The sequence below is a fragment of the Eurosta solidaginis genome, chromosome 2, assembly GCF_040869045.1.
Source record: "Eurosta solidaginis isolate ZX-2024a chromosome 2, ASM4086904v1, whole genome shotgun sequence".
Lineage (NCBI taxonomy): Eukaryota > Metazoa > Arthropoda > Insecta > Diptera > Tephritidae > Eurosta > Eurosta solidaginis.
Genome location: NC_090320.1, coordinates 188969036 through 188988927, shown reverse-complemented (window position 1 = coordinate 188988927; position 19892 = coordinate 188969036). Strand labels below are relative to the sequence as shown.

At 36.2% G+C, this 19892-nt stretch overlaps 2 protein-coding genes across 3 annotated transcripts; one reads left to right on the top strand and one right to left on the bottom strand.

The window, feature by feature from the left end:
- Positions 1–16112: 16112 nt before the first annotated feature.
- On the top strand, positions 16113–17024 carry Tsen2 (tRNA splicing endonuclease subunit 2). The gene is made up of 2 exons (XM_067766612.1): positions 16113–16681; positions 16734–17024. Exons 1-2 carry the CDS (start codon positions 16234–16236, stop codon positions 17006–17008), a joined length of 723 nt encoding a protein of 240 aa, XP_067622713.1. The 5' UTR covers positions 16113–16233; the 3' UTR covers positions 17009–17024.
- Positions 16904–18146, bottom strand: LOC137240399 (COX assembly mitochondrial protein homolog). 2 transcript variants are annotated; one of them, XM_067766615.1, is made up of 3 exons: positions 17990–18146; positions 17609–17930; positions 16904–16999 (listed from the first exon to the last, which is right to left on the bottom strand). In XM_067766615.1, the coding sequence occupies exons 1-2, from the start codon at positions 18045–18047 to the stop codon at positions 17626–17628; spliced, it is 363 nt and encodes a 120-aa protein (XP_067622716.1). In that variant the 5' UTR covers positions 18048–18146; the 3' UTR covers positions 16904–16999; positions 17609–17625. The 2 variants fall into 2 exon arrangements, with proteins under 2 accessions (XP_067622716.1, XP_067622715.1); XM_067766614.1 differs by having other exon boundaries at positions 16904–17930.
- Between the last annotated feature and the right edge of the window lie 1746 nt (positions 18147–19892).

Sequence of the window (19892 nt, the reverse complement as noted above, 5' to 3'; positions counted from 1 at the left end):
AACATTAACCGCAGGGATAAAACATCAGAGAGTCAAGGCATGACCACCGATGCTTACTTTAGCATCTGACCACCTGCCCATACTCCTTTCAATACAGCGACCATTACCATCACCCCCACAGAGGTTGAAGAAGCCATCTACAAAGCCAAGCCCTTTAACTCAACAGGCCCAGACGGAATAGCCATGCCAATGCTAAAACTCTTTTGGCGTTGAAGGAATAAACTACCTAACGCATGTTTTCAACCTATCGCTGAAGTCCTTTGTCATTTCCGAACAATTGAAAATGGCAATGATAATTCTACTACTAAAGCTTGGTAAATCAGATAACGAAGGCGGGTCATATCGTCCGATATGACTCCTTTCGCCAGTAGCGGAGACATTGGAAACCGTCTTGCTTCCTCATTTCAAATCTTGGCCAAGCCCCCCACCAACATGGCTTCCGCAAAATGCACAGCACCACCACCGCGCTTCACGCCATAAAAACACAGGTAAACTACGGACCAAATCAGGAAAAACACCATCAGATGACGATGCCCGTAGCACTTAACCTGTCAAAAGCTTTTGCTGCACGCAACTCCAAGACATAGAAGGCTCACGCCGTCCCCCTTGTCTAAAAAGATGGACCGCAAATTATCTGAATGGTCGGCAAGCGTCGATACAATTTAGGAACGAAATCTCAAAGCCTAGGAAAATTAAACAGAGGTAACCACAGGGTGGTGGCTTATCCCCACTTGTTTAATTTCTACATATCAATACTTCCTTCCGCACCAGAAGGAGTTACAATGATTTCCTATGTCGATGACTACACGATTATGGGAACGGGACCTGGCTCTTCAATAGATGAATTAGTTTCTAAAAATAAATAGCTATGTCCCCGATCTCTCTAGTTTCTTCACCTCGCGAAAACTGGCATTATCACGGACAAAATCCACGGCCACTCTGTTTACGACGTCGAAGGAACAGATGACGAAATTATTGGACGTTCACGTCGATTGTGTCACGGTACCGACTGTCAATCACTCAAAGATCTTTAGCTGGATACATTGGTGCTTTATCGGTAACCGTATCTGTAACCTTTTAACAGCTGATTCGAGCATCCTTATGAGAATCAATGCAATCGATTATTGGTGCCGCTAAGGTCGTAACGTTTCGTAGCCAACCAATTTGTTTTTGGTTTACCGTCGTAACGATAAACAGCTGATTTCGTTAGGGATACGACTACAGCGGTACGACATACGGCATTAATTACTCCCGCTTTAGATGTAACGTTCGATCATACTCTGATCTTCAACATGATGAAATTAAAGTTAAAGTTAAAATTAAAGTTAAAGTTAAAGCTAAAGTTAAAGTTAAACTTAAAGCTAAAGTTAAAGTTAAAGTTAAAGTAAAAGTTAAAGTTAAAATTAAAGTTAAAGTTAAATTTAAAGTTAAAGTTAAAGTTAAAGCTAAAGTTAAAGTTAAAGTTAAAATTAAAGTTAAAGTTAAAGTTAAATTTAAAGTTAAAGTTAAAGTAAAAGTTAAGGTTAAAGTTAAAGTTAAAGTTAAAGTTAAGGTTAAGGTTAAAGTTAAAGCTAAAGTTAAAGTTAAAATTAAAGTCAAAGTTAAAGTTAAAGTTAAGGTTAAAGTTAAAGTTAAAATTAAAGTTAAAGCTAAAGTTAAAGTTGAAGTTAAAGTTAAAGTTAAAGTAAATGTTAAAGTTAAAGCGAAAGTTAAAGCTAAAAATAAAGTTAAAGTTAAAGTGAAAGTTAAGGTTAAAGTTAAAGTTAAAAATGAAGTCAAAGTTAAAGCTAAAGTTAAAGTTAAAGTTAAAGTTAAAGTTGAAGTTGAAGTTAAAGTTAAAGTTAAGGTTAAAGTTAAAGTTAAAGTTAAAGTGAATGTTAAAGTTAAAGCGAAAGTTAAAGTTAAAGCTAAAGTTAAAGTTAAAGTTAAAGTTAAAGTTTAAGTTTAAGTTAAAGTTAAAGTCAAAGTTAAAATTAAAGTTAAGGTTAAAGTTAAAGTTAAAGTTAAAGTTAAAGTTAAAGTTAAAGTTAAAATTAAAGTTAAAGCTAAAGTTAAAGTAAATGTTAAAGTTAAAGCGAAAGTTAAAGTTAAAAATAAAGTTAAAGTTAAAGTTAAAGTGAAAGTTAAGGTTAAAGTTAAAGTTAAAGTTAAAGTTAAAGTTAAAGTTAAAGTTAAAGTTAAAGTTAAAGCTAAAGTTAATGTTAAAGTTAAAGTTAAAGTTGAAGTTAAAGTTAAAGTTAAAGTTAAAGTTAAAGTTAAGGTTAAAGTTAAAGTTAAAGTGAATGTTAAAGTTAAAGCGAAAGTGAAAGTTAAAGCTTAAAATAAAGTTAAAGTTAAACTTAAAGTTAAAATTAAAGTTAAAGTTAAAGTTAAGGTGAATGTTAAAGTTAAAGCGAAAGTTAAAGTTAAAGTTAAACTTAAAGTTAAAGTTAAACTTAAAGTTAAAATTAAAGTTAAAGTTAAAGTGAATGTTAAAGTTAAAGCGAAAGTCAAAGTTAAAGTTAAAAATAAAGTTAAAGTTAAAATGGGAGTTAAAGTCAAAGTTAAAGTTAAATTTAAAGTTGAAGTTAAAGTTAAAGTTAAGGCTAAAGTTAAAGTTAAGGTTAAAGTTAAAGTTAAAGTTAAGGTGAATGTTAAAGTTAAAGTAAAAGTTAAAGTTAAAATTAAAGTTAAAGTTAATGTTAAAGTTAAAGCTAAAGTTAAAGTTAAAGTAAAAGTTAAAGTTAAAGCTAAAGTTAAAGTTAAACTTAAAGCTAAGTTAAAGTTAAAGTTAAAGTAAAAGTTAAAGTTAAAGTTAAAGTGAAAGTTAAAGTTAAAGTAAAAGTTAAAGTTAAAGTTAAAATTAAAGTTAAAGTTAAAGTTAATGTTAAAGTTAAAGCTAAAGTTAAAGTTAAAGTTAAAGTTAAAGTTAAAGTTGAAGTTGAAGTTGAAGTTAAAGTTAAAGTTAAAGTTAAGGTTAAAGTTAAAGTTAAAGTTAAAGTGAATGTTAAAGTTAAAGCGAAAGTTAAAGTTAAAGCTAAAGTTAAAGTTAAAGTTAAAGTTTAAGTTTAAGTTAAAGTTAAAGTCAAAGTTAAAATTAAAGTTAAGGTTTTTTTTTTTTTTTTTTTTTTTTTTTTGTGTTTCGTGGAAGGAGGAAATGCTTTATGCACTGACCGGGATATTTAAGCCTCACTGCGAGACTCTCCGAGTGTAGGACTCCCTTCTGCCATGAAGGCCTACCCACTAAAACCTAACCTCCCACGGCCCGCGCAAATCCCCGTACCTGGGACCGCATTTAGCATTACTTCGGGTACGGGTGCGCGCTACGTGAGCTCTATGGCTACTCTCACGCTAATGGGCTAGGCATCCGTCTTCTCGTTTACTGGTAAGTATATGCCTCACATATGTGCTGACCGTATCCCATCTGTCTCTTCGACAGGTCATGTTATTAATGACACTGCCCGGGGATAGGTCGCCAAGTACCTCTTCTACCCTCCTTCGCTGATGGGAGAAGTGCCTGCATTCGAAGAAGGTGTGGCGTACATCGTCTATTTCCCCACAGTACAGACAGCTCGGGCTATCAACCTTACCCATTCTGTGTAGGTATTTGCGGAAGTAACCATGTCCCGTTAGAAACTGGGACAGGTAAAAGTCTACCTCTCCGTGCGGTCGCTTCAACCATGGATCAAGTTCAGGGATTAGTTCCCTAGTCCACTTTCCTACGATGCTGTTGCTCCACTGATCTTGCCAACGTCGGATCGATTCTTCTCGCGCCTGCATGGCAACAGCAGCTCTACTTGCTTGCGATCCGTTGTCATATATTGTTTTTCTTTCCTCAACGAGAAGATATATCGGTATGGTTCCCGCAACGACCAGGACAGCTTCAGCTGAGACCGTGCGGTAAGCCGAAGATATTCGCAGCGCCCCTCTGCGTTGGACCGAGGTGAGGGCGACTCGGTTCTTCCGGTATTTCATTGTGTCCGCCCAGATTTCTGCACCATATAAGAGTATAGAATCCGAGGCTGATGCAAGCAACTTCCTTGTGCATGGTTTTGGGCCACCTGTGTTTGCCATTAATCTACTCAACTGCGCTATTATGCGCGCAGCTCTTTCGCAGGTCCCTCGTATGTGATCCGAGAAGTTGAGTTTGCTGTCTAACCTCACTCCCAGATATTTCGCTGAAGCGAGTGTTTCTATTGGCTGGTCCCCAACCATCATGTTCCTGGTAGTGGGAATACGTCTCTTTGTGAGGATGACGATCTCCGTTTTGGCTGTTGCTAACTGGAGACCGTGCTCAGCCATCCACCTATTTACATTACGCATGACCTGGTTTAATTTTAGCTGTGCCAGCTCGCAGCTTGGTGCTGTTATCACAGCTGCCACGTCGTCTGCAAATGCAACGAGGAAGGTGCTTTCTGGCATGTCTAACCGAAGAAGACTGTCGTAAGTTATATTCCAGAGATCGGGACCTAGTACCGAACCCTGGGCTGCTCCACCTGTTATTTTTACCTTTTTTTGACCGTGAGTACTTTCATATATTAGATACCTCTCTCTTAGGTAGTCCCTTAAAATTTCTAACAAATATTGCGGTACTTTGAAAGTGCTTTCTAGTGCCTCAAGCATGTCCTCCCACCTAGCTGAGTTAAAAGCGTTTTTGACGTCCAGCGTGACCAGCAACACTATAGGTCTTGCTCTGTGGCACGCTGTCTCGGCTTTCTTGACTGCGTCTATAACTTCTGCTATGGCATCCATTGTAGAGTGCCCCCTCCGAAAACCATGCTGTCTGGGCGACAGTCCTCCGGCGTCCTGTAACGCTCTGGTGAGGCGTTGCTTCAGGAGACTCTCCATCAATTTCCCTGCTGTGTCCAACATACATAGGGGACGGTAGGATGATGGAGAGTTGGGATCTCCTTTCCCTTTTGGAATGAGAACCAGTCGTGCTGTCTTCCATATGGTGGGGAAAATTCTTTCTTCGAGACATTTGTTGTACATGTGCAACATAAGTTCTGGGCAGTCGTTTGCAGCTAGTCTAATTGCCTCCGCGGGTATTCCGTCGGGCCCAGATGCTTTCCTAGGTTTCATAGTTCGCACGGCAGTTTTAAGCTCTTCTTCTTGGAATGGTTCCACGTTGCGATCTTCATGGGTAACGTACCCGCCCTCCCTAGGCAGTTGGGTGGGAAACAGGCCATCCACAATGTTCCTTATTTGGTTCTCGTCCATCAGCTGGTTTGGCGGACGGAACTTCTTCATTACTATCTTATATCCCTGCCCCCATGGGTCTCGATCCACTTCCTCGCAAAGCGCTTTCCAGCACTTAAGCTTGCTTTGCTTAATGGCAGCACTAAGAGCTTTCTTCGCTCCTTTGTACGCTTCCGACTTTTCTAGAGCCTCAGGCCTGCCGCGCGCGCGAGTTGCTAGCCTTCGCATCCTGTGGCATATTTTCCGCAGCTCCGCGATTTCGCTATTCCACCAGTATACCTGCTTTTTACCACTCCACACTCCCCTCCGTGGCATAGAGAGGTTGCAAGCGTGGCGAAGACAGCTCATTGTCTTTTCAACCGTCTCTTCCGTCGGACTGGAGTTGTTGATTATCCGTCGGGCATCCCCCAGTACTGATGCGGAGAACGTGGCAGAGTCGACCTTGGATGCGTCCCATGCTTTTGTTCTGCGTGGCCCGTTCGGAATCTGCCTCTGACCGGGATCGTTTAGGTGGAAAGTGATGTAGTTGTGATCGCTGCCAGTCAGATCCTCTATGACTCTCCATCCAGCAGCGGTCAGCAGCAGGCTTTCTGACACTAGTGTTACATCGGGGATCGAGTATCCAAAGCCTGGCCGTCGGTATGTAGGGGTCGTACCAGTGTTAAGCACGTTCAAACCGAGCCTGGCTGCCATCTCAAGGACTAACCTTCCACGGGTGTTAGTCTGCGGCATTCCCCATTCGACGGCTCTTGCGTTAAAGTCTCCCGCCACAACCAGGTTACTAGTTAAGTCCCTCAGGTCGTCTTCAATAAGTTCAAGCTTCTCCCTGAACATTTGAATGGGATCATTCGGGGACAAGTAGCAGCTTACTATTGTGGTATTATTCGTAGTTAGGCGGACGTAGCCTTGTCCGGCAACACGGTTCACAATATTGGCGTTAAAGTTAAAGTTAAAGTTAAAGTTAAAGTTAAAGTTAAAGTTAAAGTTAAAGTTAAAGTTAAAGTTAAAATTAAAGTTAAAGCTAAAGTTAAAGTAAATGTTAAAGTTAAAGCGAAAGTTAAAGTTAAAAATAAAGTTAAAGTTAAAGTTAAAGTGAAAGTTAAGGTTAAAGTTAAAGTTAAAGTTAAAGTTAAAGTTAAAGTTAAAGTTAAAGTTAAAGCTAAAGTTAATGTTAAAGTTAAAGTTGAAGTTAAAGTTAAAGTTAAAGTTAAGGTTAAAGTTAAAGTTAAAGTGAATGTTAAAGTTAAAGCGAAAGTGAAAGTTAAAGCTTAAAATAAAGTTAAAGTTAAACTTAAAGTTAAAATTAAAGTTAAAGTTAAAGTTAAGGTGAATGTTAAAGTTAAAGCGAAAGTTAAAGTTAAAGTTAAACTTAAAGTTAAAGTTAAACTTAAAGTTAAAATTAAAGTTAAAGTTAAAGTGAATGTTAAAGTTAAAGCGAAAGTCAAAGTTAAAGTTAAAAATAAAGTTAAAGTTAAAATGGGAGTTAAAGTCAAAGTTAAAGTTAAATTTAAAGTTGTAGTTAAAGTTAAAGTTAAGGCTAAAGTTAAAGTTAAGGTTAAAGTTAAAGTTAAAGTTAAAGTTAAGGTGAATGTTAAAGTTAAAGCGAATGTGAATGTTAAAGAGTAAGCGAAAGTCAAAGTTAAAGTTAAAAATAAAGTTAAATTTAAAGCTAAAATGAAAGTAAAAGTTAAAGTCAAAGTTAAAGTTAAATTTAAAGTTGAAGTTAAATTTAAAGTTAAGGTTAAAGTTAAAGTTAAATTTAAAGTTGAGGTTAAAGTTAAAGTTAAAGTTAAGGTTAAAGTCAAAGTTAAAGTTAAAGTTAAAGTCAAAGTCAAAATTAAAGTTAAAGTTAAAATTAAAGTTACAGTTAAAGTTAAAGTTAAAGTGAAAGTTAAAGTTAAAAATAAAGTTAAAGTTAAAGTTAAAGTGAATGTTAAAGTGAAAGTTAAAGTTAAAAATAAAGTTAAAGTTAAAAATAAAGTTAAAGTTAAAAATAAAGTTAAAGTGAAAGTTAAATATTAACTTCTCATTTATTCAATAAAAGTAAAAAATTTGTTATAATTTTTGGCGACCTTTTTCTTCAACTAATTGTCCTATTTTGCTTGCTCGAGGTCCGTGTTTTATAAATTAAACACAATTGTTTCTTTTTTCAAAAAAACCGATATATTTCGATTGCTCTACGGCAATCGTCTTCAAGGTTACAGAGCTAATAAAAACATAATGACAACAATTAACAAATATACATATCAAGCATTTAACATATTTACATACTTTTCTTAACACGTTTGCTCTGTGCGACGTGGAGTATGGTACTGCCTTTTACTTAGCAGGTGTTTGTAAATATGAGCGGAATGGTTCACATCACTCTTATAGTTGAGTCGTATGTTTGTCGGTACGTTGATAATATGTAACATTTCAAGAGTAAATCGTTTATTATAGTGTAGTTCTTGTTGTAGTATTTTGGTCTCGTCAAAGTTAGGTATGTAGCCGCTAGTTGCACAGTGGGCCATGAGTGCAGTTTTGTGATTATTTAGTTGATGGCATTGTTTTAAATCCGATTTGTGTTGTGATAATCTTGTTTTTAATTTTGACTTGGTTGTACCGACATAAATGTTATTGCAAGTTTCCCCAACATTGCCTTTACAGGGAATTTTGTATACAACGTTGCTTTTGTCCATATTTGATATATTCGATTTGGTTTTATTGAAAATACTTTTTAATGTGTTAGAGGGCTTATGTGCTATTTTTACGTTTTCTTTGTTATAACAGTCAGACTTGGCCAGACGCTCTGACAGCTGTGGTACATAAGCCAGCGACTTAAAAATAAATGGTTTCTCGGGGTTTTGAATGTTTTTTGGAAGTTTAGCTTTTTTATTAATTTTTTAATTGTGTATTTCGGAAAATCGTTATTTCTATTGTTGTCATTATGTTTTTATTAGCTCTGTAACCTTGAAGACGATTGCCGTAGAGCAATCGAAATATATCGGTCTTTTTGAAAAAAGAAACAATTGTGTTTAATTTATAAAACACGGACCTCGAGCCAGCAAAACAGGACAATTAGTAAAAAATTTGTTTTCTTATCGGTCACCACGCTTAAAAAGGTTAACTTGAATTAATATCAAAGACAAAACTTGAATTAATATCAAAGAAAACAAAATGTTGCATAAATATTATAATTGCATAAGTTGATAATATGCAATAGCTTTACCGCGGCAGTCCCCGAGTGCCACACGTCCTTTTTTTCACGCGCAAACGAAACGTATACGCGTGTAAAAAAAAACACGGCTAATATTGAAACGCGGTACCATAGTACAGGTCTACAAGTAGGATATGTAGCAGCAGGCACATACACAGGCACCGCTCACCTGATAAAATGCTTGTTTTTGTGGGTTTTTCTTTGTGGATGCTATTTGGCACTATTGTACTTCTTAGGACCAAAAAAAAGTGTAGTAGCTGCTATCGAAAACTGCAAAAATTTTTATTGTAAAATTACAAAGAAATATCCTTTACTTTCAAATGAGCACTTAATTACATCTCTCTTTAAAATCCATATATTTTGGACAATTTTGATTAACAAATTGTGATACTTTATAACAGGGGAGATTTGCTAAAACACGACCAAAACCGTCGGGGGAGGTATTAATAGACGCGTTTTTGCATCGCTGCCAATAGTTCGAATACTTTTTCTCTTTGGACTATTGATAAATGGACAAAACGCGTCTTTTCATTTCTCTTTCCACAGTTTTGGACGGGTTATTGCAGTCGACCTCGGTTTCAAATTGTTTTTTGTGGAGAACTTTTGAACGAGTAGAAAAACTTAGCACCCGTGTTTGTATTCTTAATGCTGGAATAACTACGCGTCCTCAGATACCCCAATTCAAGACTAAATTCGTTCAAAAAAATTTACCATCACAGCAACCCATATCTGATATTCCGGTCCGTTTTTTGTTTCCCTGCGTCGCTTTCCACGACAGCAACCCCTGTAATTTTGACACTTCGTTCAGTGGCAAACGCATGTTCCATGCAGGTTCCACTGAGTTCCATAATAGTTTGACACTGACCGAAGTGAAAGAAAAAAAGCTGGTTTGCTGATGAAGCTGGAGGAAAAAGGCATTTTTAATGGAAAATAAAGGTAATTAGCTGATTTTTAAATGATATATATTTAATTTATTGTTATTATTTATTTACATATAGCAGCTGAATCACTTCTTCAACATTTCCAGCGCATCAACTCCTGGTAATTCTATACGACAGCATGACACTGATAATATGCGTCCATAAATATTGAGAGAGGTGTTAAAAGACGCGCATTGACCTCGACAACAATAATCAGAAGGCGGAGGTAAAATATTTTGTGTTGGACAAGGGATATTTACAAAAGAAGTTGAAAATTTTCAATTGAAAATTTTCATGTGCGCGTTGTAATGTTGATGATATTTGTACCCACAAAAAAAATTGTGGACATAAGTGTTTTGCGCAGGTATAGTTTTGGTCTCCAAACCGGTGTTGGACCCACCCACATTAATTTTTTATAAGCGCTGCCGAAGGCCGCCAGCGCAAAAATACTATGGATCCCACCCCGGTCTCGAAGCACTCCGGGGTCATTGGATTTGGTGCTGCATGTTATCTTGCACTCAAAGAAATGTAATATGATAAGAAATTTATAGATTTTCTGTCGAAACGTTTATGTGATCGCATCACTTTAAGATTATCACATGGTATATGTAATGAGGATCCAGATCAAAGGTATAGTGGTTTATTAAATTTATCATTACTTATGGCCTTAAAAGATGTGGCGTTGTCTAGTGCCTCAGCATGTACCTCTGCATCACTGGAACCTACGTGCGATTGGAACTGATGAGGATTTGGCATAAATAATAAATAAATTTTCACATCAAAAGTAAGTAAACAAAAAATGTAGACATAAACAAAGTTTGACATTTTATGACCACCTTCGAATGAAAAAACATGTAAAATGCAACTCTGATGCTTTTACCTGGTTATTGTACCATGCTCTGGCCATAGTGTACAAGTACAAGTGTAGTGACTTCTTTCAGACAGGCACTCGCTTAAGTGAGCATAATGGGAAAATCTGGGTTGCCATTGTTGTTTCGGTTGAATACGGTCTATTACGGTTCTGTGCAGAGACGTTAAGCTGGAGTCATTGGTGCCGTATGTCGTATCGCTGTATCCGTATCCCTAACGTAATCAGCTGTTTATCGTTACGACGGTAAACCAAAACCCAATTGGTTGGCTACGATACGGTTACGACCTTAGTGGCACCAATAATCGATTGCATTGATTCTCATAAGATTGGTCGAATCAGCTGTTATAAGGTTACAGATACGGTTACCGATAAAGCACCAATGTCTCCAGCTTAAAAGATTGAAACAGAGTTTATATAGTCACAAAAGTTTTGCTCCTGCTCCACAGCATTTTAATTTTATATCATGGTGTTCAGTTCAGAGTTATTGATTTTCATTAAAGTTTAATTTATTACGGAGGGTTACTCCTTTAAGTGTAAAAAGCACAGAAAACGTAGAGTTTTGCAAATTATTGTGAAAAACTTTTTAATTTGAATTTCTATACCCAAGTTCACTATATTTGTGTAACACAAGAAAAACTGAAAGATGTACACTTATTGAAAACTCATTTGCACACACAATTTACACTTTGAATTTAGTTGTTTTTATGCATAAAATTTTTAAACTAAAAACAAAATTTTCATTTGTCGGAAAAAATAAAGAAAAAACGGCCTAATGTCAAAAAACCCTATCGAAATACAAACTGGCTTGTTTGTTTTTAATGAACTACGTTGTATTTTTCTTGTATTGCGTTAGTTTTTTTTTAAATATAGTTCATATACTTACACCAGTACTGAAACCTTATTGGCTCCCTCGAAAAAAAATATAAGAGAAAATACATAGAAAATACAGTAGTGTCATATAGAAATTTGATTTGCTTGCACTTAAAGCACCATTTTATTTGCAGGTGACTTTCACAGCTACAAAAATTAACGCGGACTTACACAGACGCTTTGGTTGTGTTGCATTCATTAATTCATCTGTCGGGCGAAGTATCGAATAATTTACATAAATGCTTTGGTTGCGTGCCTACGCTTTGACAACGCCATAAGAAAAACAATGAAACGCCGTACGTTATCTTTGCTTTAAAGCGACCAAAGTGTTTATATAATTTTGCCTTATGCATTTGTGTAAACAGCCTTAGAATTGAAAATTTTCCATGTTACACGCGTGGCGCTTTATATTTTGGATTTAATTTAAATAAATATTGTTTTCCGTATGTTTCCGTATTGTTGCAGGTTACAAATCTTCTAGTATTCTTATTTTCGCGGAAATATACGCAATTATTTCATCTGTAAATACCACAAAGTTTTATTAAACTATCAAATGCAACTCAGCTTGAAGTACTCTTAAGTACCAAAAATGCAACTCTAGACCTGAGATTTGCATCAGGTGAGTCATGGCGGAACGTTAAAAGGTGACAGCATGGCACAGCTGATTATAATCTTTTTTTATTTTATTTGATACATCAACCATAGTGTACAAGTACAAGTGTGTTGACTTCTTTCTGACAGGCACTCGCTTAAGCTCCCATTACTGATACTTAGCATAGACTTGACTTGACTTGGCGTAAACTTGGCAACTTAGCCACGATTATACTCCACTTGGCGCATACAACCTAGCATCATAATCAGCGTTGAAATTTATTTTTAAATAAATGTCAATTTGTATGACAAAATGTCAAAATTCAATGGAAACAAACAAATGGCATCGCAAAATGTAAACGTCACTTAGAACTTACATAGAAAATCAAAATTCAACAGACTTCTAAGTCAAGTTAAGTGTTGCTAAGTTTTGAGTAATCAGTAACATGCAATGTTCATTTAACAGAACTGTAAGTGACAGTTCTCAAGCCAAGTCAAGTCTATGCTAAGTATCAGTAATGGGCCCTTTAAGTGGGCATAACGGGAAAATCTGGGTTGCCATTGTTGTTTCGGTTAAATACGGTCTATTACGGTTCTGTGCAGAGACGTAAGAGATTGAAACATGGTTTATGTAGTCACAAAAGTATTGCTCCTGTTCCACAGCATTTTAATTTTATATCAGGGCGAAAAGTGTTCAGTTCAGAGTTATTGATTTTCATTAAAAGTTTAATTTATTACGGAGGGTTACTCCTTTAAGTTTAAAAAGCAGAGAAAACGTAGAGTTTTCCAAATTATTGTGAAAAACTTTTTAATTTGAATTTCTGTACACAAGTTCACTATATTTGTGTAACACAAGAATCTGCAGGACAATTCCTTAACTATGAAAAACTGAAAAATGTACATTTATTGAAAACTCACACATTTGCACACACAATTTACACTTTGAATTTAGTTGTGCTTTTATGTACAAAATTTTGACTCTAAAAACAAAATTTTCATTTGTCAGAAAAAATAAAGAAAAAGCGGCCTAATGTCAAAAAACCCTATCGAAATACAAACTGGTTGTTTGTTTTTAATGAACTACGTTGTATTTTTCTTGTATTGCGTTAGTTTTTTTAAATATAGTTCACACACTTACACCAGTACTGAAACCTTATTGGCTCCCTCGACAAAAAATATAAGAGAAAATACAAGAAAAATACATAGAAAATAAAGCATTGTCATATAGGAGTTTGATTTGTTTGATTTGTTTGCACTTACAGCACCATTTTAATTGCAGGGGACATTCACAGCTACAAAAATTAAGGCGGATTTACGCAGACGCTTTGGTTGTGTTGCATTCATTAATTCATCTGTCGGGCGAAGTATCGAAAAATTTACATAAATGCTTTGGTTGCGTGCCTACGCTTTGACAACGCCATACGAAAAACAATGAAACGCCGTACATTATCTTTGCTTTGAAGCGACTAAAGCGTTTATATAATTTTGCCCTTATGCATTTGTGTAAAGTTCCTTGGAAGTGAAATTTTTCCATGTTACACGTGTGGCGCTTTATATTTTGACTAATTTAAATAAATTTTGCTTTCCGTATGTTTCCGCATTGTTGCAGGCTACAAATCTAGTATTCTCATTTCCGCGGAAATATATGCAACTATTTCATCTGTAAATACTACAAAGTTTTATTAAACTATCAAATGCAACTCAGCTTGAAGTACTTTTACGTACCAAAAATGCAACTCTAGACCTGAGATTTGTATCAGGTGAGCGAGACTGTTTGTAGTTTTGACGTTTATCGCTTAGTTGACACACTTGTATAGGTACACTATGACATCAACTTCCAGGGCAGTACGATTTTGACATTTGTCATCGAATTTATAAAAACAAAGTACATGGAATTTTTATTTATGTTTGCAGGCATGTCACCATGCTGCCACCTTGTATCGTTCCCCCATGAGGTGAGTAAGGCTATTTGTAGTTTTGACGTTTATCGCTTAGTTGACACACTTGTATAGGGAGTAGTGCAGTTTAGGGACCCAGCCTAAAGATGGGCCAAGATTTTCGAGTGAGGTATCAAAAGACGCGTATTAATCTCGAGAACAATAATCCGAAGGCGGAAAAGAAAAATTGGTAATTGTGCAGTTTAGGGGCCCCACCCTAAAATTGGGTCTTTTTTTTTTTTGAGTGAGGTATCAAAAGACGCGTATTCACGTCTAGATCAAGAATTAACTTTTTTACCCGTTCAAAAGATATTAACGAAAAACCGAAAAAAGACCCGCGTGTACTTCCGAAACCGGTGGTGGGATCCATAGTATTTTTGAGCAGAACACCTTTCTGCGTTGGCGGCCTTCGGCCGCGCTTATAATAAATAACCCTGGGCTACGCCATGCCAAGTCCGGGTGTGTGGTATAACCGTGGCTACCGCCACGGTGATGCACAATTTTATTTGTGGGTACAAACACAACAACAACCACATGAAAATCGCCAACTTCAACTGCAAATATCTCTGGACAGAGATAAAATTTTACTTTTCCGCCTTCGGATCATTGTTGTCGAGATTAATACGCGTCTTTTGATACCTCACTCGAAAATCTTGGCCAAACTTTAGGGTGGGCCCTAAACTGCACTACTACGGAAAAATTTTATCTCTGTCCGGAGATATTTGCAGTTGAATTTGGCGATTTTCATGTGGTTGTTGTTGTTTGTACCCACAAAAAACACACACCCGGACTTGGCATGTCGTAGCACAGGGTTATTTTTATAAGCGGGGCCGAAGGCCGCCAACGCAGAAAGGTGTTCTGCGCAAAAATACCATGGATCCCACCCCCGGTTTTCGGTTTTTCGTTAATATCTTTTGAACGGGTGGAAAAAGTTAACTTCCGCTTTCGGATCCTTGATCTAGACGTGAATACGCGTCTTTTGACACCTCACTCAAAAAAAAAAGGCCCAATTTTAGGGTGAGGCCCCTAAACTGAACAATTACCCTTGTATAGGTACACTATGCTGGCCATAATGTTCAAGTACAACTGTGTTGACTTCACTCTGACAGGCACTCGCTTAAGTGAGCATAACGGGAAAATCTGGGTTGCCTTTGTTGTTTCGGTTGAAAACGGTCTATTAGGGTTCTGTGCAGAGACGTAAGCGATTGAAACAGGGTTTATGTAGTCACAAAAGTGTTGCTCCTGTTCCACAGCATTTTAATTTTATATCATGGCGAAAAGTGTTCAGTTCAGAGTTATTGATTTTCATTAAAAGTTTAATTTATTACGGAGGGTTACTCCTTTAAGTGTAAAAAGCAGAGAAAACGTAGAGTTCTACAAATTAATGGGAAAAACTTTTTAATTTGAATTCCTGTACCCAAGTTGACCATATTTGTGTAACACAAGAATCTGGAGGTCAATTCCTTAACTATGAAGAACTGAAAAATTTACACCTATTGAAAACTCATTTGCACACGCAATTTACACTTTGAATTTAGTTGTTTTTATGCACAAAATTTTTAAACTAAAAACTAAATTTTCATTTGTCAGAAAAAATAAGGAAAAAACGGCCCAATGTCAAAAAACTCCATCGAAATACAAACTGGCTGGTTTGTTTTTAATGAACTACGTTGTATTTCGTTAGTTTTTTTAAATATAGTTCACACACTTACACCAGTACTGAAACCTTATTGGCTCCCTCGACAAAAAATATAAGAGAAAATACAAGAAAAATACATAGAAAATAAAGTAGTGTCATTTGATTTGTTTGCACTTACAGCACCATTTTATTGGCAGGAGACCTTCACAGCTACAAAAATTAAGGCGGATTTACACAGACGCTTTGGTTGTCTTGCATTCATTAATTAATCTGTCGGGCGAAGTATGGAAAAATTTACATAAATGCTTTGGTTGCGTGCCTACGCTTTGATAACGCCAGACGAAAAACAATGAAACGCCGTACGTTATCTTTGCTTTGAGGCGACCAAAGCGTTTATATAATTTTGCCCTTATGCATTTGTGTAAACAGCCTTAGAAGTGAATTTTTTCCATGTTACACGTGTGGCGCTTTATATTTTGACTCTAATTTAAATAAATTTTGCTTTCCGTGTGTTTCCGCATAGTTGCAGGCTACAAATCTTCTAGTATTCTTATTTCCGCGGAAATATATGCAACTATTTCATCTGTCAATACTACAAAGTTTTATTAAACTATAAAATGCAACTCAGCTTGAAGTACTCTTATGTACCAAAATGCAACTCTAGGCCATTGTGAATGATGACAGTGTGATCTATCTGTCAACTGCCTGACAGGCTGTTCAATATGGCTACTTTTCAGCGTTTTGACAGGCTGTTCAATATTGCGGCGCCTATCTTCAGCGGGTGATAGAAAGAGATACACAATGAGACAGCGATAGTCAAATACGAATCAGGTGATCCAATCACTTTGGAATTTTGACGTTTATGCAGAAGAGATCACACTTTGTCATCATTCACAATGGTTGACACACTTGTATAGGTACACTATGACCATAAATCACAATTTGTGATTGCTTACTATACTTACTATACTATCGACTTTTCATAGATTATAAAAAAGTGTGTACCAATATAAATAAGTTAGCATTTCCCTATGATATTTACACCAAATATAAAATGCAAAAATGGAGTAAACAAAAATATACTTCAACAACCATTTCCTCTCGGCACCAAAGTAAAAGGTGTCTTCACTGGGTTATCCGTTGAAATTTACTGCCCGACCAGTATTAAAACCATATACGATAATGGATTTTACGGAAAGGGTAGCAAGTCAAGAGGTGCCCCAAGAATTGTCACCAAGGAAAAAATGACTGTAAATAACGAATGCCTTACATTAGAACTGGAAGAGTCTGGTTTTCTAGCTTATTTTCTTGGGGTTTTGAGCATATGTGACTTCGAAGATCAAGAAATTCAATGGACAGAATTTGCTCATGCTGCGAAATCATTATATCCGAATTATTTGGAAAACCTTGCTGCCTACATGTACCTTAAATCGAAGGGATGGATAATAAAAAGTGGCATAAAGTTTGGAGGTAATTTTTGTAAGTATTTGATATATATTCGTATCTCACCTATTTAAGTGTTCCTCTTTAGTGATATATAAAAATGGTCCACGGTTTAACCATGCCAGCTTCATTATAATTGTATTCCCCACATCTAAAGGCCAATGTAATATTACAACACGAGATCTAAAAGGGATGCAGCGCATCGCTGAGACCTCAGATAAGGATATATTGTTGTTGGAAATAACAAAATCAAATGCCTTCGCTTTTAACACGTTATTTGATTTAAACCAGTTTAGAGTATCAGAAACAGTAATTAGACGATTCAACAGCACCTCATTTGTACAAACTAATAAACTAAAATAAAGCAACGGTAATTATATACGACGGCATGACATTGCTAATAAGCGTCCAAAAATATCGAAAGAAGTGTCAAACGACGCGTCTTGACATCAATATTAATAATCCGAAACCGGGAAAAAAATTGTAAGTCGTTCAAAAGATATTAACGAAAAACCGAAAAATTACCCACGGGTCCCTCCGAAACCGGGGAACACCTTTCTGCGCAGAGCAATTTTCTGCATTGGCGGCTTTCGGCCGCGCTTATAAAAAATTACCCTGGGTGGGTCGAACACCGGTTTGGAGACCAAAACTATGTCCGCGCAAAACACTTATGGGTAATAGTCTAGTTGAGGGGTAGACTGCTAATGCGCTACCAAAAATATCGAGAGAGGTGTCAAACGAAGCGTCTTGACATTAGTATTAATAATCCGAAGGCAGAAAATAAAAATTTTAACGCGTTCAAAAGTTATTAACGCAAAACCGAAAAAGACCCGCGGGTACCTCCGAAACCGGGGGTCGGATCCATAGTATTTTTGCGCAGAACACCTTTCTGCGTTATATAAAAAACCTCGCTCGATATTTTTGGGCGCGTATTAGCAGTGTCATGCTGTCGTATAGAATTACCAAAGCAACAACAAAATCTACATCCTTTGCACACGATGTTTCTTTGCGATGCCAGTGCGGCGGTATTCAGAACGTTCATCTAGGTAAATTTGTTTGCACTCTTCCTTGAATTCCTCGTTATTATACCAGTTAGCCAAACACGACTTCATCGCCGAGGTTTCACTACGACATTTTACAACCATAAAGACATTACTCGCTTTGCAACATGCTTCGAATTCTTTAACTTCATTACTGCAATGAAGATCTCTCGCTCGATCTCTCATTATCTTTGGTATCAAAACTTCCATTTCAACCTTGCGCAAAGATTTATCATTTGGATCGCCTAAGAATATGCATGAGTATTAGACCATTTGTGCAAAAGCGTAGTATCTGTATATTTACCTAACTTGTGAGGATTGCTTGGGTTAGAAAGATTGGTGGTGCCTTTATGTAAATTCATTTTACTTGTAAAAATAAGATTCGTTCCAACTACACATATAACATATAGCGACACGTAAAATTTATCGATATTAGAATAAGTTCCCTACAAGAAATGCTGTTAGTTTTACTAAACACTCACGCTTGTAATTGGCAATGCTGATCCTGCGTTGACGTAAACATTGATACTCAAATTTATGTATGTTCCTTTGTTCGCTCATGCATGTCCGCATGTACCCAACGACAGCCTATAATCATGAAAAAGGACTCAAACTGGGAAAGCTTCGGACACCTGGTACAGAACAAAATCACATACAGCAGATACCATTAAGTATGTGAGACAGATACATAATTCTCAACGGAATTTTATGTGTGCGAGAACAGTTTATCCGATTCAATCATGTTGTCACTACTGAATGTCATATGATAATGCAATTACGGTTGTTTTGTTATTTTTAAATTGCAACATTTTCAACCGACGAAAACCATATAAAAAATAAGTTTAAAAAATGAAAAAGAGAGCATTTCAAAGCTCCATGCTAAAAGAAAAAATCGAAAATAATATTAAAAAATACCAAAACCTGTCGGAATGTGTGGGGCGCACTCAAAAAATTGATACGCGAAAAATAATAGTGGTTAGCGGTGATTCATTTTTAAATGTGTTTCCGCATGAGGAAAGCGCTCTTCTGTTGTTTTGTTATTTTCTGAATTTAAATTGAACATTCTGAACTCGAATTCTTATAAAACTATTTATTTTAAACAAATAAGAAACACGTATATTTTATCACGTACAAAATTAAAAATGTAATGAAATAAAGTAAATAAAAAGCAAAAAGCATTGTTTAATTTTTGGCGGAATATAACAATGGTCATTTATGATAGTATAACAGTCAAACCTGATATCTGCAGTAAACTATCATTTATGACACTTTTTGATAGTTAGAGTGTCAGCACTGATCCAGGAAAAGGAATGAGGGTGAGCAGTACGGCTATATACTTAATCAGTAGGCCATCTTGGAGAATAAGAAGGAGACAAAAACTCACACGTGCACAGTTGTTTACATCACATTTGCGCAAGTCCCCTTAAGTTTGTGATAGAAGGTTTGTATGAGGCGCTGATCGTTAGGTTGACATTGCTGACAATCAGATGATAGTCATATGATAGTATTCTTGTAGGGTTGTTAAGCCAGAGGCATAGTGTACCTATACAAGTGCGTCAACTACCCTACAAGAACACTGACTATCATATGACTATCATCTGATTGTCAGCAATGTCAACCTAACGATCAGCGCCTCATACAAACTTTCTATCACAAACTTAAGGGGACTTGCGCAAATGTGATGTAAACAACTGTGTACGTGTGAGTTTTTGTCTCCTTCTTATACACCAACATCGCCTACTGATTAAGTATATAGCCGTACTGCTTACTCTCATTTCTTTTCCTGGATCAGTGCTGACACTCTAACTATCAAAAAGTGTCATAAATGATAGTTTACTGTAGATATCAGGTTTGACTGTTATACTATCATAAATGACCATTGTTATATTCCGCAAAAAATGAAACAATGCTTTTTGCTTTTTATTTACTTTATTTCATTACGTTTTTAATTTTGTACGTGATAAAAGCATACGTGTTTCTTATTTGTTTAAAATAAATAGTTTTATAAGAATTCGAGTTCAAAATGTTCAATTTAAATTCAGAAAATAACAAAACAACAGAAGAGCGCTTTCCTCATGCGGAAACACATTTAAAAATGAATCAACACTAACCACTATTATTTTTCGCGTATCAATTTTTTGAGTGCGCCCCATACATTCCGCCAGCTTTTGGTATTTTTTAATATTATTTTCGATTTTTTTTTTCTT

What these genes read in the sequence shown, in the direction of transcription:
- Tsen2 (XM_067766612.1), top strand. Translation starts at nt 16,234, where the DNA reads ATGATATTTACACCAAATATAAAATGCAAAAATGGAGTAAACAAAAAT. An exon ending in AAAGTTTGGAGGTAATTTTT is followed by an intron (nt 16,682 to 16,733) that starts GTAAGTATTTGA and finishes GTTCCTCTTTAG; the next exon opens with TGATATATAAAAATGGTCCA.
- LOC137240399 (XM_067766614.1), bottom strand. Translation starts at nt 18,047, where the DNA reads ATGAATTTACATAAAGGCACCACCAATCTTTCTAACCCAAGCAATCCT. An exon ending in AAGCAATCCTCACAAGTTAG is followed by an intron (nt 17,931 to 17,989) that starts GTAAATATACAG and finishes GCATATTCTTAG; the next exon opens with GCGATCCAAATGATAAATCT.